This window comes from Apis laboriosa, unplaced genomic scaffold (genome assembly GCF_014066325.1).
Source record: "Apis laboriosa isolate Shangri-la unplaced genomic scaffold, ASM1406632v1 scaffold34_cov151, whole genome shotgun sequence".
Taxonomy (NCBI): domain Eukaryota; kingdom Metazoa; phylum Arthropoda; class Insecta; order Hymenoptera; family Apidae; genus Apis; species Apis laboriosa.
The window spans coordinates 5,389,247-5,410,339 of record NW_025222928.1 but is presented as its reverse complement, the minus strand read 5'-3'; the positions used below and the strand labels follow the sequence as shown (position 1 = coordinate 5,410,339).

Below are 21,093 nucleotides of genomic sequence, written 5' to 3'. Positions count from 1 at the left end.
ATTTAATTTATTAATTCATGTTAAGATAATCTATTGATTAAAAAATTAAAAAGAAAATAATTGTCTGCTTCTTCTTTCCTTTTTTTTTTTTTATTTGAAACAAGATAATAAAAATCACTGTTTGAATCTAAAATGTGCATATGTGCAAATGTACGTACATTTAAGATATAACTTACAATTTTTTTTTATGAGAAGTTTTAAATACTCTTTTTTTTTTTATTGTCATAAATGCAATATTTTTGCAGTGTTTTCAATAGAAAATCTCATATTCAGATAATTAGCATTATTAGGCTCACGTTTAAAACCCAAACTTTCATAGAATGGTATAAGATGATCTTTACAATCCAATGATAATTTATAACATTGTAAATAATTTGATAACTGCAGTATGATTTTAACTACCAGTTTTCCTAAATGTTTACCACGGTATTTATTATTTACTACCACATCTTCTAAACGTCCTCTCTGTAACAAATTTTTTATTTTTATTGTATAAAATTTATTTTATGAAAAATAAAAAAATCTTTAAAAAAGAAAAACATACCAGTGCACAATTATGAATGAATTTTTGCTCTATAACTAATGTTGCACTTGCTACTATTTTTCCAATGGTTACATCTTCTATCACAATAGTATAATAGCTACCAGTATCTTTCATCATATGAAAACGGTCTATGCATTTGTAAAAAACCAAATGCATTTATTATAATTCATATTTGTCTTTAAACACAATTTAATTTAAAAAAAAACTTACTTAAAAATTGTTCTCTACTGATATTTCCAACTTCAGTCAATTGAGTCAAAAGTTGAAGAAAATCTTTTAAATAAATATCATAAAATTAATAAATAAGCTATATTATTATTAATAATAGTTCTTCTAATCACTATTTTACCTCTATCATAATCTTTAGATTTTAAAGGTCTAATTAATAAACCTTCAATGTGTGATAAAGATAAATGTTCCAATATACTCGAATTAAATAATTCAATTTCTTTATCCTCAAAACAATTTTCCTAATAATATCCGATAAACAAAAAAATAATTGATTATTAACATAAAAGATTAATGTAATAACAAAAATTTTAAATAATATAATAATATAATAATAACATATTTTATGTTTTTGTCAAATCAATATTATTTTTAACTTTAATATATATCACATATGAAATTAAAAATATTTTTTTAATCTAAACGGTTAAGTTTAAAAATAACAAGTATTTACAACCTCTGTACAACTCATGGTAAGAAATGCACAATTTCACATTTATTAATAATATGTAATCGTATTTGATAAATTTTTTTATCTTCTGCACTCGTTTAGATTATAGATATAAAAATACGAAACCGTTATAAATTTTTTAATTAATCTTATTGTAATATAAAGTGTATTTCTATGTAACTACTTTTAAATACATTTTTATGTTTTATAAATGTTTAGAGATTAAAGATTATCTTAATAAGTTTCCATCAATACTTAATTTCTATTTATGATTATATATTATGATATGATAAAATAGTCTCATAAAAATAAATCATAATACTAATAAAAATTATTTTATTCTTAAATTAAAATTGAATTAAAATTATGCTTAAAATTATTAGAAATATTTTCAATTATTTAATATTCATATTTTCATAATTATTTAATCTTTAATCATTTAATATTCATATAATTTAGACTAAATTTTAGAAATGGGAAACTAAAATTTTTAGACTTTTATTATATGATTCCATAAATTTTAACGTGCAAAATTAAAAAATAATGGTCTTAATTTTATTATGACAATAATCAAAATTTAATAGTTTATTCATATTCAAAATTTCATATTTTTAGAAATTTTTATGAAATACATTATATTATATTGAATTTTTATTCAATCTTGAAGAATAAAAGCATTAAATTCAAATTATCTATTTGAATATATATTGTATAATTTTAAATTATAATATAATATTATATATATATATATATATATATATGTATATATCATAAACAGTGTACAAAATTGTTGTCATGACATTATTTTCTTTTTTATATCCAGTCCGCATTGTTATTGATTTTAAATTGAATAAGACGTTAATACATGATCAAATTTGAATTGAATCTAGATTATTATTATACAATTAAAATTTTTATTCGAAAAACAGTGCTTTTATCATGTAAATATATTAAATAAAAATTGATTCAATTAAAAAATTTGCAAATATATGAAAAAATTTTCAAATTACTAATTTCAACCATTAATTCAAGATATCACTTTCAAGTTTTGTAAAAACACATAAAAAAAAGTCAAAAATTTTAGTATTTTTTTCTAAAGTTTAATCAAAATTTCATATTGAAATTTGTATATATATATATATCTTTATTATCTTTATTGTCCAATTAAATTTTTTTTAAAAATATTAATAAAGTTTTATTAAATAAAATATTTTTTTAATACTAACTTTTTTTAATAATAATAATCATTTTTTTTTTTAATTTTGTCCAATTCTTAACCAATAAGATATCAAACTTTAGATTTCGATATTTTTCGATATATTTCAGTAAGTTATTCATTATATAATATCATTCAATGGTGAATACCTGTAACCTAATTTTTCTGACTTAATTCGTGAAAATTATCTTAATAAAAATTGATAAAAGGTATTAAATATTTCATATCATTTTGTTAATATTTCAATAATTATCAATTATTAATAATTAATTATTAAATATATACTGAAAGAAAGTCATACAATTTTTACAATTTATTAATAAGATTTATATTTATTTTCAATATATTATTTGTCATATAATTGTAAAATAAATATGATAAATACAATTTATGTCGCATAGTTTTTCAAGATTTCTAAAGATTAAAAAAAATTTTTTTTTTTATGTCAAATATAAAATAGAATGATTGATTTTGCAAATTAAGTTTTTCATAAAATTATTTAATGATATATTATTACAATAAAAGTTGATATTAAATTTTTAATTATTTTCAGTCATGTCTGGAAGACCAATGAAATTTCCATATACAATTGCTGCAAAAATAACTCGTTTTCCATTTCATCATTACTTTGTTAAAAGTGAGACAGGTTGGGTATTCCGATATTGGGCAATTAGTATACTTATTTGTGCACCTCTATGGTATAAATTCCAACAATTGAGTAAGTACGATATTTTCAAATTATTTAAAATTATTTTAATGCTTATATATATAATAAGTAATCTTTCTTTTTTTTTTTTTTTTTTTAGGTTATAATCCAGAAAATGTTAAAAAATGGGACGAGATCCATAAACATCAATTTTCTGGAGAGATGCGTCATTAAATTATATTTGAAAATATTGTAGTAATATGAAATGAAATGAAAATATATAATACTAAATTTTAAATTAGTTAATGAAAACTCTATTTCTAATTTTTAATTTTTTTCTTGCATAGTATATTATAAACAAATTTCAATTGTAAATCTATTTTAAAAGTTTATTACCAAATTAATCGTATAAAACATACATGATTACAAAGAACTGTTTCTACTACTGTACAATATAGAGATTAATGATATTTTGTACCGTAGATTTTGTGTAGGGCCAGCCTAAAATTTCTAATTTTCTTAACATAGGCTGATTCTTTCAAAAGAAAAAAATATGTATATAAATAAGTACTAATAATATTTTTATGATTCGACAAAAGTTAAAAACAGAAATAATTAATAAAATCCTTAAATCTCAATAATTTGCAGAAATAACATATTTGAAAATCCTAATAAAATCTATTTTATGTAGAAACAAATAAAAATTTGCATCAATACATAATTATTTTAGTACGAACTTTTTGAATTCATAATAAAAAAAAAGCTATTTTTATTACATATGTAAATCATCAATTATATTATGTGATAGCACTTCGGTATATAGATAAATCGTAAAAGACGGATAATATATAACATTTTATGAATTTTGTATCTAAGATTTCAAAGTTTAGAATTGTATTTAGGTAACCCTCAAAATTTATATTACTTAAATGTAAGAACAATACTAAAATAATGTTAAAATAATAAATAATTATTAATACATTGTAAAAAAATTTGTTCATTAACAAAAAATTTGTTTATAATAATACTAACTCAAAAGACTATTCTTGTACTGGCTCAAGCATATGAAAAGAATTCATTGCTTATGCGCATGTTTATTTGTTTATAAAATGTTCTACGTTAAACAGTAATTTCTACAAAACGATATGCAAGAGCAATTGTACCATGCGTAAAATTCTACAAATAATACTGTATATGCCTTTTATTATAGCAAGCCTAAGAAAAAAAATTAATCAGTATATTATTTGATAATTAACGTAGAAGAATTATTTTAAGAAGAAATATTTTAAACATTTTTAAGCTTGCATTTTATAATCTGTCTCAATAGATAAATTTTATAAATTCTATGCAGCAATTTTTAATTTTGAATAATCCAAGTCTTTTTTTTTAGTAATATATACTTTACAGAACTTTTTTAGTTGAATTATGAATTTGTACACAATTCGACATTGATGTGTACAAATTTAATTTTAAGATACATTTAATTTACGTATCAGGAATAAAAATTGATATTCAATAAATATAACGAATCGAGAAAGCATTTTATCTCTATCTTGGTTTTTGAATATCTTCTGCATCTTCATCTTCGCTAATTGCAAGACCATTTTCTTCGAGTTTTGATTTCTTTGCATCTGGAGGTCGCAGTAATTCTTCACCATGTGTCAATCTTAGTTCTTTGCATCGTTTTTCATAATATTTTAATAATCTCATACCTGCTCTGTACACGTAACTATTTTTAAAAAGATATAATAACTTTCAAAATTTGTAATATTTTAAATGTTCGGAAGCCAAAGATTTTGATTTTAAATGATTATTGTTCTATTTATTATTGCAATAATTTTATTTATTTTTCTTAATTTCAAAATATGTATTTAAATTACTGCAAAATATTATTGCATAAATATTCGTAAAATATTTTAAATATATATTAATTATAAATGCATATTATTTATTTTTTATTTTTATCTTATTTATTATTTATTTAATAAAAGTAAATATTAAAAGTTAATAAACAAATATGAAACAAATATTTTATTATGATTAGTAAATAAAATTATTAAATATTTAAACACTTGCAATATGAAAATATAGCACATTAATCAATATTATTAATTAATCTCGCAATCTCTGGCATCCGAACTTATGAATAAATATATTCATAATAGTTATACTCACTTGTAAACGGAACTGTGTTCTTCGTTATAAGCTTGACAATTTTCAAATACTAAGTGACAATCACTAAAGAAATGTTCTAATGTTTCATATTCATTATTGTTAAGTTTATATTTAATTGTACCAAAATCCATAGGATTGGAAATAATATCATGATAATCTGGAACTTCGTCTTTTGTAACAGGTGATAAGAAAGGCCATGAATCTCTATGTTGTTTAATATCAGAAAGTAATTCTTGTAATCTTCCTAAACATCCTTTAATTGTTCCCTTATCCTCTTCTTGTTCGATTTCAGCAGCTCTCTTTGCAGCTCTTCTAGTTTGTCTTGGTTCTGTATCCTCTGAAGTACTACTATCTGTATATTAAAATATTTATATATAATTAAATAATTTTAAAATCTATATATATTTAAATTAATTAATTAAACAAATTATATTATACAGAAACAAATATATATAATTAAAAAAACAAAGTATAAGATTTAATATAAATTTTAAATGTTTTTCTTTAATAAGATAATAATAATTATCAAATATACATGCAATAAATCTGATCTACGCAATTATATATATAATAATAACAAACAAATGTATAAAGCAATATATTGTGTGATTAAATAAATATTAGTATATTTGTAAAAAAAAAAAAATTATATATTCATACTACATAAAAGAAAATAGAATTACAATACAGACCGTCCCAGTCTGTAGATTCTGTAGTGAGGAGGCTCTTGGCAAAGCCATGGATGCGAGAGCGTGCTGCTGCAGCGCACAGTCTCTCCTTGTCCCTTTCCCTTTCACGCCCCCTCACTAACAACACAATTAAAACTAAGGAACTGCTTTATTACATAAGTATTTAAAATAAAATTTACTAAAATGTTAACAGGATAATAAAATATTATGAAGTTTATCATCAGTATTTTCTGTTACTATCAATTACAAATATATTATAACATTTACCATATTTTATATTCATCTTTCTATCTCTCCTATCTTTGCAATCTGAACAAATCCATCTTCCACGAGGTGCTCTTGTTATAGGTGGTTCTATGCATTCTATGTGATAAAAGTTTGGACACATATCACAACTAATCAATTTTCCACCACTTTTACATGCCGAACATACATTTATTTGTTGATTACTTCTAAAAAAATATATATTAATTAATTATTAAAAGCTTTTTAAAATATGTCATACTTACATATTATCATCACTATCTTCTTCTAGTTCTTCATCTTCTGAATTATCTTCTTCTTCACTTTCAAGAATACGTTTTGCACGATTATGTCGAGTTTCTTTGGTTAATATCACGTCTTCTTCTAATTCATCTTCAAATTTTTTTCTTTTTTTAATTTTTTCTTTTGGTTTTGTTGATGGCTTACATACTTTACAATACCAATCTCCATCTGGAACACACTAAAAATAAATATATAACATTAAATATTCTAAGCGTATCTAAAATTAAAAAAAAGATTAAAAAAAAAATTTACATTTAGTTTTGGTTGTAAACAATATAAATGATGGCCTTTATTGCATCCATCACATAACAACATTTTATCACCATCTCGACGCCTCCTACATATTCGACATTGAGCATTTAATGCACTTCTACTCCATGCAACACTATTTTCTAAAGTACTTAAATGTACAAATAATTGAGCCCAACTTGTTGATGCAATAAGCGATTGTTCCCATCTTTCTTTGATTTCTTCACCAGACCATTTCTTATCTTTTTCATTGGCACCTAATGGTTTCTGTAAGTACTTCTGCTCTATAGCATGAGATAATTGTAAAATAGCACAAGCCATTTGTTTAATGGCTAACTGTTGTTTAGGATCTGGGAGTATTTCATGTTCACTTGGTGAACCTAAATATTTTCCTGAATCTTTATAAGTTTTTATATTAATACTTCCAACTTCTGAATCTGGAGTTCCTGGTCTACTATATTTAGTTTCATTTTTAATTTTATCTAATCCACTATCTGCTTCAATTTCACTTATACCATATAGTAATTTATCGCATTGTTTATCATATTTTCCGTCATTTATTGCATACCTCCATATTTCACGATCATTAACTTTTAAATTTCCTAAGCCTCCTCCTTTTATTCTATCTTCGAAATCTAGAATATAATCTCTCAATGTCAATTCTAAAACATTATCAACTGCCATTTCTGAAGGGAAGTTTAAGTTCGCATTTTCATACCTATTCTTTTTTGAAATTTTATTAGAATGTCCTTTAATTGGTTCTGTAAACTATATGAAAAAAATATATATATTCTCAAAATTCATGTAATCATAAGTCTTAAAAAATTTTAAAAATACTACTATAAAATACTTACAATTTCGGGATTAAGTTTATGTCTAGGACATTCTTCAATCACAGATATTAAACTTGTCATCTCTTGTATAATATTATTTCTAAGTTCGCCTTCTCTAATTCCTCGTTTACTTAAAGAATTTACTAAAGCTTCTATATCTTCTTGTTTTCCAAAAAAACTCCATTTCAGTTCTGATCTTTTCCAATGTACTGGACATTCTTTATCTCCTGTACAAGCCATTAAATTTTTTCTAATATCAAACAATTCTTGTTTAAATTCTTTTCGAGATACATCTTTTCTTGGAGATTTAAATGCATTTTTATCAGAAAATGAAACTTTCTTAGGAGATTTTTTTGCTTTTTTAAAACTATTTTCTTTATCGCTAAACTCATCCTCAAATTTATTTTTTAAATATGCATATGTAGATTCTCCATCTTGTAATTCTGGTTGATAAGGTGTACCATCAGAAATACAATTACCCGGCCACCATTCATCATTTTCTACAAATATTCCTATAAGAATAAAAAAAAAAAATTAACTTTATATTTTTTTATTATAAGCTTCAAATTTTTTTTTATTAAACTTGAATATAAAAAAATAATGTTACCTGGTATTGATAAAAATCTCCAATATCTACGATAAGCTCTATCAGAACCTAAATAAACCATCATTTTATTATCTCTAGATGCTTGTTGAAGTTCTTTTAATTTATTTTCATACTCTTCTTTCTTTTTTTCTTCTTCACAATTACCACGTGTGACTTTCTTTGGTATTTTACTTTCATTATCTTTTTCTCGTTCTCTCATTTTTTCTTTTTCTTCTTTTTCTTTTCTTTGTTCAGCTATTAAGAAAGATTTCAATTCTTTTTTTGCTTGATGAAGTTTTTCATGTTTTTCTTCTATTATATCTCGTATTGAAGCAAAAGTGAGTAACTGATTTATTAAACATGTAGCTACTTTTAACTTTTCATTGAGCTCAAATTCATGTACACTACGATGACCCAATAATCTTAAAATATATGCCTCATTTATTCTCATCAATAATGCAGGATCATCTTGATTTGTATAACCACCTGACAAAATTAAAAATGAATATATTGTATTTAATTTTTTTATTTAATAAAATTATATACCTCTTTGAGAATATCTCCATTTAGTAGCAACGTCACCAATTCGTCCTCCGGACGACAATAAATGTTGTCTTAAAATCTCACTTAAAGTTACATGATCTAATGTCAATTCAGATAATTTACAACCTTGATACATCTGACACCAACTAGAAGCTATAGTAGAAAGTTTTACTGCTTTTGTCATTGATGACACTCCTTCATTCATGTTAACATCATTTATTACATCTGATGCTTGAGCATGAATTTCATTTTCTTCATCTGATTGATATTTAAAAATGTTTGCTAATAATAATTGTAAAAGATCACTCCAAGGTCCAGATGTTTCTCTTAATAACAATGCTTTTTCTAATAAATCAAAAGTAAAACCATTTGGAAAATATGCACCAACTTCTAATTCTTCATTAAAAAATTCTAAAAATTCTAGAATCATTACGCTGTCACCGAATTTTTCATTAGGTATACTATTCTTAACTGGTGTAGCTTGTGGAATAGGAGAAAGATCTTCACATTCAAGATCCTCTCTTGGTTTATTCCATTGTCTTATATATGCAGTCAAAGCTGCTAATTTTTGCTTTTCTTCTTTTTTACGTTCGCTTTTCAAGACTCTTTCTTCTTTACGTTTTGCTTTTTCTTCCAGAGCCTTTGCTTTAAGATCTTCTTTAAATTTTCCATTCATTCTGTTTATAAATGTAACAAATTTAATATATAATTAGAAATTACAAACTATTTTTAATTTGTCATATATTATTCTACCTTGGTTTTCGAAATTTTTTTATATCTACTCCTCCTTGATTTACTTTTTTGAAAGGATCTGGTTTATCTACTGTTTTTTGTTTTACTACATCCATAGTAAGAAATTTATCTATTGATTCTTGTTTATGTTTAATAAGTTTCTTAATACGTGATGTAAAGTCTGGAGGAGGACCAGCAAATATAGTGTCAAATCGTACTTTATTAATTCCATATTTTTGTAAGACACTATCCTATAAATATACAAAATATTTTTTTATCAATATATTTAAACTATTTTTTAAATTATAATCATTAGTATACTAACTTTGATAGTCCATATTCCAGTTTCATTTTGTTCACATAACTGACGTAAAAAAATTTTATTACGCTCTTTACTGTAATGCTGCTTTCTTCTTCTCACTTGAGTTGCTTCCACTATCATAAGTTGACTAACATCAGAATCTCCAGAATCTAACTGTTCTACTTCATAACGAAATAATTTTGCAGGTGGATGATATTGTTGTTCTTGTGGATTTCTATGTAATAAACTTACATAGATAAATTACAATAATATGAATGCATTCTATATCTATAGATGATAAAGAGATCTCTACCTGTTGTTTTCTTTAGTATATTGTTTAATTTGTTGTTCTGTAGGTGCAATAACTTGAAGAACATGGCAATCACACCAAGAATCTTCTGTAAAACTTGCTTCTACCATTTCACCAACAAAGTAACGATCTCTTGCAAATTGATATACATCCTCTATCATTTCTTTAAAAGATGATCTATTTGTTTTACTGGCAAGATATAATATAGGAATACGTAACTATAATATAAAACATAATATCAATGAATTTAGAATTATAATATATCTTTATATATCTTTAAATCTATAAAAAAAAATTTATATCATACCTCCATAGGAAATTCTTTAAGGCTCCTTTTTGCATTTTCTTCACATTGTAAAGCTTCTTCATAGGTCATATTTGTTCTGCCAGTTATACTACATGACCATATAAGTGAATTACATAAAATAATTCTCTCACAAAATTCACTGTAATCACAAAACATATTTTAAATTTAATTTAATGTAATTGTTATTATTGATAATAATTAATAACAATTAATATTTTAAAATTAATAATATCTATTTATATCTAAAAGTTAAAAAAATAAAAAATAAAATGTTTAAAAAATATAAATTCAAATATATAATTAATTGATAATGTAAAATTAAATAAGATAATTTAATCTTTCAAATGATTATCTGGTATTTAAACAATGACAATAAATATAAATAATCTAAAGATTTTTTATAATGTACTTTTTAATTTTATCTATTTAGTACAAAGCAAAATTATAAAAACAGAACGTTGATATATTGATATACGTATATTTATAAGAATAGAAATGAATGAGCAAAATAAATTAAAAAAATATAAAGTAGTTATGATTAAAAAATCGCATTGACAAAATTGCAAAATATATTTCAAAGTGATCTCAGCTGTCATGGTCTTACTTATAGTCCTTGAAAATTTCATTCGTAACCTCACAGTGAAAAACTTCATCATCATCTTTAAAATCTGAAGAAACGTGAAGACGTTGAAATGGCTGTTTACGAAGTAGCGGCATATCAATCTATTAATATATCAATGCAGTTTTCGTTCACGTTTTTAACAAATTACAAATCAATTCTGCGTCAGTGCTATACTTTTCCGGAACCGCCAGGCACATGCACCTCTAACTTTCACAAAATCGCTTTAAGTTTTAAATGTTATCAAATTTCTATTAAAATTTTTGTAATTTATTTTCTTTGAAATTTTGTCTATTCATACGTGTTGAACGTAAAACTTTGATACCATTTCACGAAACATTTCGAATCTCATGACAAAGCATGATTTAACGGTGCTTGTAGAAGCGCGCATTCACATCTGGCACCTTAAAACCGGAAACTAATGAAAAGAATAGCGTTACCAATCTAAACTTATTATTCATTAGCGCGGGAAATAAAAATAAACATGTAATAATAATTAATATTTTAATATATTTGAAGAAATTCAATTCAACAAACTTTTTATTATCTTTTATTGTTGATATAATTTATTGAAAAATTATGTTATTTTTCAAATGATATAATTATTATAGAAAATATAAAAAATATTTTACATTGTTTTAAAGTTGGTAAATAGTATCCAATCTAAATATTAAACTTATTAAATTTGGCGCGAATTATTTTTATCAAGTAATCAAATATAAATAAAAATAATTATATTTTATTTATATAATTATGATTCAATTTGATTGAATTTAGTATTTTATTATCATAATAAAAATAAGAAAAAAAATCTTAACTTATTTTTATATAATTATATTTTTATATAAAATACAATAAATTATACATAATAAATGTTTATAGATATATATACATATATATAATTATATAATTTATATTTATATTATTTATTTTTATTATAATATGCATGTATAATATAATATAATATAAATAATTATTTTAATGTATTTTTTTTGTGAAAAATTATTCTAACCATTCTGTAATATATTGGCATTTTGTAGGTGTAACATCACCAACATCATAGCAATTTTTTCTTACCTATTTTTAAATGTTTCATTATATCAATATATAAAAATATATCATCCAATAAACAAAAAAATAAATAAATAAATAAAGTAGCTTACAGGACAAACACCACAAGTAGATTTAATTAATCCAGGTGGATTTAATAAAGGTTCTACTGCTCTATATAAAGTATTTCCATCACCTGAAAGAGTACGTTCTACTTTTCCATCATAAACTAAAGTATTTAATATCATCTCCAAATCTTCAACTGATAATTTTACCTATAAAAATTATTAATATANATATATATATATATATATATATATATATATATATATTTTTAATATTCAAATATATAATTTAAAAAATTTACAATAATCATTCAAACCTTGCTTATTCCTAAATCAGAAATAAATTTCCATACTTCTTTAGATGAAGCAAATGTAATATTTCTAGCCATTATTGGTCCTCCGCCACAAGAATTCATTTGCTCTTTTTTTTTTTCTAAAAATCTATAACATTGTTGATTAAGGACATCAACAAATTCTGCTTCAAAATCTTGATCTTGGTACCAAGCACCACCAGTTACAGATGTATCTGGTTCTAAATTGTATAACATATATACTTTTTTTTTACTTGCTGCAACAGACTTAACAGCTTTGATAAATTTTTTAGTTTCTAAACTTTTTAAAATTTTATTTAATTGAGTTGGCATTAAATTAGACTTAAATCTTATATCACGAATCCAAATTCCTTTATTGCCTGCTTCTTCAATAATAGTATATACAATCTTTTCTTCATTATCTGCACCTTTAGCTATTTTTGCTTTAGAAGGATCTTTCAAACGATATAACAATGAACCACCTTGTTTAAATAAATCAAAATGACCTTGAGATAAAAGTTTATTTATAATTTGAGCTCTTTGAGCAGGTTGTAAATCTGGCATTTCTATAGTTAAGTCTTTATCAGAAATTCCTTTTGGTCTTGCTTGTGCTAATGCAATAATTCTGCAATTTAAAACATCATATTTACATATTTTAATTTTTTTCATTCATAAATTTCATTTATACAATAATAAAATATAATATTTTTGTATTTATATAATTATATTATAATAATTATATATAAATAATAATCATAACCTATTAAGTAAATGTATAAAAAGTTTAGTAATTAGTAATTTTTGGTAGAAAAAATTAAAACTTACTTTTGTTCAATTGATTCATATGAATTTATATCTGCATTACTTGCTTCTTGTTCCTTTGATGTACTAGGTTCGTTCTCCATTTAATTTTTTTTTATGTTATTCGTATGATTTACTTGACTATTTTTGATATTTGTTAGGTTATATTTTCATGTTTTCATTGTTTATTCTATAACAATGAAATTTATTATATCAATTTAAATATTATTTTAAAAATATGGAAAACTCTATAAATGAATTGGATATCGAAGATTCTTTGAAAATTGCTTCTAAAGAATGGAATCGAATTATTGATGCTGCTACAAAGGTATTATGCATATTTCATTAATATAAAATTTTTATCATAATGCATGGGATTTTTAAATATATTTTTTAAAGGATGGTTATAGAGAAGGAATAGAAGATGGATCAAATTCTGTTTTCCAAGAAAGTTTTAATAATGGATACAAAGAAGGTTTTCAAATAGCTTTCATTCTAGGAAAATTTAAAAGTTTATTAAATATTATTTCACGAGATGTTAAACATCCACAAAATATAAATGAAATTCTTGATAAAATTAAAAGAGGTATATGTCATATATGTGTAGCAGAATTTCAGAATATAAATGATCAAAAAATTTTTTCCGAAATTATTAATGAACAGAGATCATATTCATTGAAAGTTCTTCAAATATTGTATCAATATTTTCAACCATATGTAAAACAATTAAATATTAGTGAGTCAGATATATTAAAAATTCAAAATTTTTCAGAATTAAAAAATAATTAATTTACTAGTATAAAGTTATTTGTATTTTTTATTAGCATGTAAAGCATCAAATTTGAATCATAAATAAAAAACATTAATTATAATATTTTTATAAATATAATCCTTCGGGAGATCCTTCCTTTTTCCGATATAAAACGCTTTCTTTAGATTTTTTAAAATCATCGCTAGTAACTTTCATACGGCGTTCACGTAATGCCATTAAACCAGCTTCGGTACATATAGCCTATAAAACAAAAAAAATATTTTTAATATATTAAAATTAAGAAATATTTAAATGTTATTTATTTAATTTTTTCATTCAAACATCATTTAAATAATATTTTACCTTTATATCTGCACCTGAAAGATCATCTTTAGCCATAATTAATTCTGCTAAATTTACATCAGGTGCTAAAGTCATTCTACTAGTATGAATGCTGAATATTCTCCGTTTTGTTTTTTCATCGGGCAATGGAAATTCTATTTTTCTATCAATTCGACCTGGTCTGATTAATGCTGGATCTAAAGTTTCAATTCTATTTGTAGCCATTACCACTTTAACGTCTCCTCGACTATCAAAACCTAAATAAAAATAAAAATAAAAGGATATATTTTTTTATTACATATATATAACAATTATATACATTATACAAGTTATATATTATAACATAATTATATACTATTATGATCCAATTTAAAATATATTTCATACCATCAAGTTGATTGAGAAGTTCTAACATAGTTCTTTGAATTTCACGTTCACCTCCACTATTGCTATCATATCGTTTGGTGCCTACAGCATCTATTTCATCTATAAATACAATTGAAGGAGCATGTTCTTCTGCAACTCTAAATAACTCTCTAACAAGTTTAGGACCATCTCCTAAATATTTTTGTATAAGTTCAGAACCAACGACTCTTAAAAAAGTTGCTGAAGTTTGATTAGCAACAGCTTTTGCCAACAATGTTTTTCCAGTTCCTGGAGGACCATAAAGTATAACTCCTTTTGGAGGTTTAATACCCATTTCTTCATAATATTCTGGATGTGTTAAAGGTAATTCTACAGATTCCTTAATTTCTTGAATTTGTGTATCAAGTCCTAAATAATAAAATATTTTGAATATATATTTTGAATTTATAATATAATATATAATTTGAATTTATAATATGAATATATAGTATTATAAAAATTTTTAATGATAATATAATATTCCATACCACCAATATCTGCATAAGTTTCTTGTGGAGCTTTCTCCAACTTCATTACTGTAACCATAGGATCTGTATCATCTCCTAAAACTCCAACAACAGCATGAACTTTATGATTTAATAAAACTGAACATCCAGGTTCTAACTGATCCTTATCCACAAATGATAAAATTGATACATAATGTTCAGAACCAACAGATGTAGATACTATTGCATGATTATCATCAATTATTTCTTCTAATGTTCCTACAGACATTGGAGTTCCACGTAAGTCATCAACTTTAGATCTTTCTTCTTCATTTTTCTCTTCTTGTGGTTTTAATCTTTCTTGATTTCTAATAAATTCCTCTTCCATTAATAAATAATCTTTTATACGTTCTAATTTTAAAAGTTTTAATCTGCAACGTGTATGTGGTGTAACTTGTGGTAACTTTAAAGCAGCATCAGGTCCTTTTGTACGTCTTTTCTTTTTACCCACTCTTGTTGGAATAGGTGGTTCATATTTCTTTTTTTTATCTTTATCATCCTTCTTGTCACCTCCTGTACCACCAGTACCAGATTGATTTTGTCCCTATTATAATAATTATCATATATGAAGATAAGTTCAATTTTTAATATTTAACATTTTTAATATAATTTTAAAAATTGAAAAAAAATTTAAAAATTGGAAGAAAATAAAAAATTTATATATTATTGAAAAAAATAATTAGTATATGCGAAAGTTTAATTTTCAGTTTAGTTAGAATAAGCAAATTAATATAAGATAACCTATAATATCAAATAATAAAAGTATAATTATTTAAATATAAATATGGGTAAAAATTAAATATGGGTATAATTAATATAAATCTTATTAAACATTTTATTTTATATATTATTTAAAAAGTATTAATTTATATATAGTTAAAGAAATCTTAGAAATTTACCATTTTACTTTTTGATCATACGAATCGAAACAGCGAAGTCATTTCCGTTATATAAATACAATCGATTACAATTTCGAGATCTTTGTATTATATCGAAATAATTCGATACACATATTAATTCGATAAATATATTAATTAAAAGATTGTAAGCTAGAAAATCAATAATAAAAACAAATAATTTTTAATTTTAATTTTATAACAAATTATATTATTGAAATTTTTGAAAGCAATATAATATAATATAATATAATAATAATATTAAATAAGCTTATTTTTTTATTTCAGAACAATAGCTTACATATTTAACAATACTTATTGATAAATGCAAAGTAAAATTAAATCTTTTTAAAAAAAAATATAAAAATTTTTGTTTAATCCCATATGTACAAAAATAACATAAATGATGAAAAATTATGTAAATAATTTTTTTCTTGAAGAACTTTATATGACAAATAATTTGTATGAATATAATATTGACAACATATAGATTTGTGAAATTTTATTTTAATATTTAGATACATTTATCTTTGCAATAAAGTATCTTCTTCTATCTTTTCAATCTTATCGCTTCTTTATAACGTCTCATTCAAAATCATTCAAAAATAATAACGATTAAAAATAGTAAAACAATTGTTACATGTACTTGTTTTAAAAATATAATGATTTGTTTACAATTTTTACATCATATATAATTAAATAAGAATATAAAAAGTTTTTAAAGAATATAATGAAAATTTTAAATTTAATAATATTCAACCAATAAAAATAAATATCTATTATATATTGTATATATGTATGTTTTTAAGTAAAAACCTTCATATTATTATTAATTTGCTTTTTTCTTCAAATTACTGTGTAACGTATTTTAAGTTTAAGTCACAAAAAGTTTAAAATATACATTTTTTTTTTATACCAATGAAGATTTTTTATATTATTCTTGCTTAGATTTAAAAATCTTATAATATGATAATTTCCGTATCATATGTTACAGAAAAATTAATTTATATTGTTGAATGCAATACGAGTGAGTTTAATAATACTTTGTTAATAAAACAAAGTTTGTAAAAGAGAAATACATCGTGTTATTTCGTTCGCGTATAATATTTTTCTCTTTTTACTTTCATTTATCACAATGATTAATAAGTATTTAAGAATATGTTGTTTTGATGAACACAATATAATACAACGTGTACAAAATGTTCTAGATATGATGAGAGGCGTGTTTGAAGCGATTTAATAAAAATATTTACGATGCTCAAAGTCCAGCTAATATAATTCTGGGATCTTCTACAGCAGCTTTGATCTTTCTTAAAAACATCACAGCCTCACGTCCATCAATTAATCGATGATCATATGTTAAAGCCACATACATCATTGGACGAATTACGATCTAAAAATTTTATTAAAATATTTTTAATAATTATTTATATTAAAAAAAATTTTCAATGTTTACCTCGCCCTTTATTGCAATGGGTCTATCAAATACTCCGTGCATTCCAAGAATTGAGCTTTGTGGTGGATTAATAATAGGCGTTCCCATCAGAGAACCAAAAACACCGCCGTTACTTATTGTAAATGTACCACCATCCATATCTTCGACAGTTATTTTACCTTTTCTTGCTTTATCGCTTAAAGCTGCCAAAGCAATTTCAATTTCTGCAAAATTTTTATTTTCTACGCTACGAAGAACTGGGACAACAAGTCCTTTTGGTGTTGCAACTGCAACACTAATATCAACATAATCTCTATAAACTATTTCAGCACCGTCTATTACAGCATTTACTACTGGTTGATCTTTTAAAGCATAGGCACTTGCTGCAATAAATGGACTCATAAATCCTAATTTCAAGCCATATTTCTTTGTAAAGTTTTCTTGATGTAACTTGCGAAATTCCATAATACGACTATAAAAGATAAAACAAGAAAAAAATAATTAATAATTGAAAAAAAATATTAGCAATAATAATTATGATAAATATTTAACAACCTCATATCAATTTCATTAAATGTTGTTAACATAGCATTCGTATTTTGAGCTTCTTTTAATCGTTCTGCAATACGCATTCGCATTCTGTTCATTTTTACTCGTTGTTCTGTTCTGGTACCAGTTATTTCACGTGTATAATCATCAGGAGGTAATTGTACTTTTGCAGCTTCCAATGCCTAAAAATTTCCAATTGTATTTATAAATAATTATAAATATATATATTATTTAAAATATATATTATTAAAAATATATATTATAAAAATATATTATTTTTTATTATATAATTATATATAATAAAAAAAATAAATAAATAGATTTTATTTATTATTAGTTTTGTATAATTATACATACTTGAGCAGGTTTAATTGTAGTAACTGGTATAGATACTGTAGGTCCTTGCGGAGATGGCGGTCGAGCTGCTGGAGGTGGTACAATTGCAGAAGGTGTTGATGGTAATGATGATGATGGGGGTAATGGTGATAATGATGGTGATAGTGGTGATGGTGGTGGTGATGGTGCTGGTGGTGGTGGTGGTGGTGGAGGTGGAGGTGGTGGTGATGGTGGTGATGGTGATGGTGGTGGTGCTGCTGTTATGCTAGGTGGAGGACTTGGAACTTTTTCAACAACTTTAGGTGCTGCCGATGCTCCATCAGTAGCACCAATGTCAATAACACATAGCTTCTGTCCTGACTTTACTGTTTGACCATCTTTGGCAAAAATCTCTTTTATTATACCAGAACCTGGTGCTGGTACAGGAACTGAAGTCTATTTAGAAAATATCATTCATTACAAATCAATTATATAATATGTATATTATTTTTAAATTCTTTTTTTATTTACTTTACCTTATCTGTTTCAATTTCACATAAAACATCATCTTCTTTAACCAGATCACCAATTTTTTTATCCCACCTAACATCTCCTTCACTTACACTTTCTGCAAATGGTGGTACTACAACTTCCTTCATTTCCCCTATTATATTCAAATATACACAAATTTTATAAGATCAATTTTGAATATATCTATATTTTTTTTGTTCAAAGTTTATTACATAAGTTTACTTACATAAAGTAGATGTTGAATGAATATATCTTGTTTGGTCTATCCAACAATGAAATTTCTTATATTTTGTATATCTAGAGATGTGCAAATTAAGATTTTTTCAAAAATAGTTATTTTTATTAAAAATAATTTATTAAATATATTAAAAAATATATATTTAAAAATAATATAAAAATAATATTTAATTTTTGAAACATATTTTTTAACTTACAATCGGGAGTTCTTGCTGACCACATGTTGGGTGTGGATAAATAGAATGTGCCCTACAAAAATGATTTGATACAATTAATAGTTTATGTTCATGGTTATCCCCAACGTTGATATGCCTCTCTATAAAGATAATGTTTAGATTTTCAACATAGCTCACCATTTCTTTACTATATCATCATTTTTATTTCTTACCTTGACTATATAAAGATTTCACAACCTAAAAAAAAATATATAATATTAATATATATATTTTTTTTTAAATGCAAAAATAACAAGTAAAATATTATATAAAAATTATATAAAAATATATATATTATGGTTTTAATTTATAATATTTATAATATTTATAATATTTATATATATAATATATATTATAAAAATTTTATGTATTACAATAAAAGTATATATAAAAAAAAACTATATAAAAAAATAGGTATTGGGATAATTGAATAGAAAAAAAATAGATAGAATAAATAGAAAAAAAAAAATTTTAACTTTCAATTATAGTTTGAAACTGATGAAAATTAACTTGGTTATCTAAAAAAAAAGTTTATGTCAGACAATAATAAAAATTTTATAACTTTTCATTGACAGATTATAGTTGATAGATTAAGTCATAAATCGTAACATGTTAAGATAGTATTATATAATCAATGCAATAAGTAAAGATAATATTCGACAGCTTTGATGGCAAGTTCTACTTCTAAGGATGTTAGATTCTTTTTACCCAATATGTGTCACAAATATTTCAATATTAATAATAAATGGAACATAGTTACCTTCGTTTGTGATATACTAATTCTTGTTATTACACGAGGCACAAACCGCGAACAGTTGGACAGCATCGCGGCCATCCTCGAATATGGAAAATTATAACTTAGATGTTCGTTCTTTACTCTTGCAATGATAAGGAAGCAATACAGTATAGTATAATTAGTAGTAGGGCAAGTTTGCTACGATAAATGTGCGTTCTGAAATTTGGCACTATTGAATTCTAGAAGAAATATAAAAATTATCAAAATATAAAATTATGAAATAATTATGATATTTATCAATTACAATTATGATATTTTAAGTAATTAATATAAAATTTAAACTATTTAAAATGATAATAAATTTAATATTGTAACAATGTGATTTTTTATTAGAACTAGTATCTTTTTATCAATGAATACATCATTTTTTTTTATATAAAAATTTGAGCATTATCTAATAAGAAATAAAGAAGAGTCATATAAACATTTTCTTTATATTATAATTGATTGAATTAAATATATTTATAATGTAAAATTATATATAATTTATATATATAATATTATAAAAATATTAATTATGTATATTATATTATATAAAAAATTAAAAAAGAATTACTGCAATTAAGAATAGACGTTATAATATATAATGAAACTAATATGAAGAAATTTGTTGATAAATATTGTTGAAATATATTAAAAATACTTATATCTGATTTACAATTGTCATTTAAATTTTATTAATTCATATTATTTATTTTATATTATTTCTATTATTAATTTTTTAAATTGTAACATATATTAAAAATGATATCACTTATGACTTGTTATATTAAAAATGTATACAATTAATCTAACATGTTAGTGAGTTCGTGACTGAATTTAGGTTTTTAAATATGAATAGTGAAGATGTGATTAAAAGAAAGAAGTACGGAGCGGGTTATATTGAAATATATTTATTATAAACACGATATGC

The 21,093-nt window shown here is 23.2% G+C and overlaps 7 protein-coding genes across 15 annotated transcripts; 2 read left to right on the top strand and 5 right to left on the bottom strand.

Moving 5' to 3' along the window:
- Nucleotides 1-68: 68 nt before the first annotated feature.
- On the bottom strand, nt 69-1,371 carry LOC122714870 (probable glucosamine 6-phosphate N-acetyltransferase). The gene is made up of 5 exons (XM_043936610.1): nt 1,230-1,371; nt 894-1,014; nt 755-817; nt 545-672; nt 69-465 (listed from the first exon to the last, which is right to left on the bottom strand). The coding sequence occupies exons 1-5, from the start codon at nt 1,242-1,244 to the stop codon at nt 223-225; spliced, it is 570 nt and encodes a 189-aa protein (XP_043792545.1). The 5' UTR covers nt 1,245-1,371; the 3' UTR covers nt 69-222.
- A 1,152-nt stretch (nt 1,372-2,523) lies between these two features.
- Nucleotides 2,524-3,397, top strand: LOC122714871. Its single transcript, XM_043936611.1, has 3 exons — nt 2,524-2,648; nt 2,993-3,157; nt 3,246-3,397. Exons 2-3 carry the CDS (start codon nt 2,995-2,997, stop codon nt 3,317-3,319), a joined length of 237 nt encoding a protein of 78 aa, XP_043792546.1. The 5' UTR covers nt 2,524-2,648; nt 2,993-2,994; the 3' UTR covers nt 3,320-3,397.
- Nucleotides 3,398-3,765: 368 nt separating this feature from the next.
- On the bottom strand, nt 3,766-11,371 carry LOC122714869 (bromodomain adjacent to zinc finger domain protein 1A). Of its 9 annotated transcripts, none has more exons than XM_043936600.1 (14): nt 10,961-11,371; nt 10,357-10,495; nt 10,053-10,267; nt 9,764-9,986; nt 9,460-9,689; nt 8,710-9,383; nt 8,185-8,649; nt 7,599-8,089; nt 6,748-7,512; nt 6,459-6,673; nt 6,217-6,401; nt 5,953-6,084; nt 5,261-5,612; nt 3,766-4,814 (listed from the first exon to the last, which is right to left on the bottom strand). In XM_043936600.1, exons 1-14 carry the CDS (start codon nt 11,071-11,073, stop codon nt 4,634-4,636), a joined length of 4,380 nt encoding a protein of 1,459 aa, XP_043792535.1. In that variant the 5' UTR covers nt 11,074-11,371; the 3' UTR covers nt 3,766-4,633. The 9 variants fall into 9 exon arrangements, with proteins under 9 accessions (XP_043792535.1, XP_043792538.1, XP_043792540.1 ...); XM_043936603.1 differs by having other exon boundaries at nt 3,766-4,802; XM_043936605.1 differs by having other exon boundaries at nt 5,953-6,066.
- Nucleotides 11,372-11,925: 554 nt separating this feature from the next.
- LOC122715306 (probable DNA-directed RNA polymerase III subunit RPC6) lies at nt 11,926-13,361 on the bottom strand. The gene is made up of 4 exons (XM_043937390.1): nt 13,227-13,361; nt 12,408-13,026; nt 12,139-12,300; nt 11,926-12,052 (listed from the first exon to the last, which is right to left on the bottom strand). Exons 1-4 carry the CDS (start codon nt 13,304-13,306, stop codon nt 11,978-11,980), a joined length of 936 nt encoding a protein of 311 aa, XP_043793325.1. The 5' UTR covers nt 13,307-13,361; the 3' UTR covers nt 11,926-11,977.
- LOC122715307 lies at nt 13,157-14,126 on the top strand. The gene is made up of 3 exons (XM_043937392.1): nt 13,157-13,293; nt 13,364-13,530; nt 13,602-14,126. The coding sequence occupies exons 2-3, from the start codon at nt 13,441-13,443 to the stop codon at nt 13,989-13,991; spliced, it is 480 nt and encodes a 159-aa protein (XP_043793327.1). The 5' UTR covers nt 13,157-13,293; nt 13,364-13,440; the 3' UTR covers nt 13,992-14,126.
- Nucleotides 14,002-16,143, bottom strand: LOC122715305 (26S proteasome regulatory subunit 4). Its single transcript, XM_043937389.1, has 5 exons — nt 16,106-16,143; nt 15,189-15,750; nt 14,683-15,069; nt 14,317-14,552; nt 14,002-14,214 (listed from the first exon to the last, which is right to left on the bottom strand). Exons 1-5 carry the CDS (start codon nt 16,106-16,108, stop codon nt 14,080-14,082), a joined length of 1,323 nt encoding a protein of 440 aa, XP_043793324.1. The 5' UTR covers nt 16,109-16,143; the 3' UTR covers nt 14,002-14,079.
- A 766-nt stretch (nt 16,144-16,909) lies between these two features.
- LOC122714801 (dihydrolipoyllysine-residue succinyltransferase component of 2-oxoglutarate dehydrogenase complex, mitochondrial-like) lies at nt 16,910-20,296 on the bottom strand. Its single transcript, XM_043936480.1, has 9 exons — nt 20,145-20,296; nt 19,558-19,582; nt 19,367-19,418; nt 19,159-19,229; nt 18,938-19,065; nt 18,444-18,857; nt 18,093-18,268; nt 17,559-18,009; nt 16,910-17,495 (listed from the first exon to the last, which is right to left on the bottom strand). The coding sequence occupies exons 1-9, from the start codon at nt 20,217-20,219 to the stop codon at nt 17,361-17,363; spliced, it is 1,527 nt and encodes a 508-aa protein (XP_043792415.1). The 5' UTR covers nt 20,220-20,296; the 3' UTR covers nt 16,910-17,360.
- Nucleotides 20,297-21,093: the final 797 nt, after the last annotated feature.

Bases quoted from the DNA above. Each gene is read 5' to 3' on its own strand.
- LOC122714870 (XM_043936610.1), bottom strand. The intron at 818-893 runs GTAAAATAGTGA...TTTATTTAAAAG, and splicing joins ATCTAAAGATTATGATAGAG to ATTTTCTTCAACTTTTGACT. The intron at 673-754 runs GTAAGTTTTTTT...ACAAATGCATAG, and splicing joins CAGTAGAGAACAATTTTTAA to ACCGTTTTCATATGATGAAA.
- LOC122714871 (XM_043936611.1), top strand. From the start codon at position 2,995: ATGTCTGGAAGACCAATGAAATTTCCATATACAATTGCTGCAAAAATA. The intron at 3,158-3,245 runs GTAAGTACGATA...TTTTTTTTTTAG, and splicing joins GTATAAATTCCAACAATTGA to GTTATAATCCAGAAAATGTT.
- LOC122714869 (XM_043936600.1), bottom strand. From the start codon at position 11,073: ATGCCGCTACTTCGTAAACAGCCATTTCAACGTCTTCACGTTTCTTCA. The intron at 8,090-8,184 runs GTAACATTATTT...TTATTCTTATAG, and splicing joins GAGATTTTTATCAATACCAG to GAATATTTGTAGAAAATGAT. The intron at 6,085-6,216 runs GTAAATGTTATA...GCAGTTCCTTAG, and splicing joins AAAGATGAATATAAAATATG to TTTTAATTGTGTTGTTAGTG.
- LOC122715306 (XM_043937390.1), bottom strand. From the start codon at position 13,306: ATGGAGAACGAACCTAGTACATCAAAGGAACAAGAAGCAAGTAATGCA. The intron at 12,301-12,407 runs GTTTGAATGATT...TAATTTTTATAG, and splicing joins CTGATTTAGGAATAAGCAAG to GTAAAATTATCAGTTGAAGA. The intron at 12,053-12,138 runs GTAAGCTACTTT...ATTTAAAAATAG, and splicing joins CTACTTGTGGTGTTTGTCCT to GTAAGAAAAAATTGCTATGA.
- LOC122715307 (XM_043937392.1), top strand. From the start codon at position 13,441: ATGGAAAACTCTATAAATGAATTGGATATCGAAGATTCTTTGAAAATT. The intron at 13,531-13,601 runs GTATTATGCATA...TATTTTTTAAAG, and splicing joins TTATTGATGCTGCTACAAAG to GATGGTTATAGAGAAGGAAT.
- LOC122715305 (XM_043937389.1), bottom strand. The intron at 15,070-15,188 runs GTATGGAATATT...TTTATTATTTAG, and splicing joins AACTTATGCAGATATTGGTG to GACTTGATACACAAATTCAA. The intron at 14,215-14,316 runs GTAAAATATTAT...TTTGTTTTATAG, and splicing joins TTTCAGGTGCAGATATAAAG to GCTATATGTACCGAAGCTGG.
- LOC122714801 (XM_043936480.1), bottom strand. From the start codon at position 20,219: ATGGCCGCGATGCTGTCCAACTGTTCGCGGTTTGTGCCTCGTGTAATA. The intron at 18,269-18,443 runs GTATGTATAATT...GGAAATTTTTAG, and splicing joins CTACAATTAAACCTGCTCAA to GCATTGGAAGCTGCAAAAGT. The intron at 17,496-17,558 runs GTAAACATTGAA...TAAAATTTTTAG, and splicing joins CCATTGCAATAAAGGGCGAG to ATCGTAATTCGTCCAATGAT.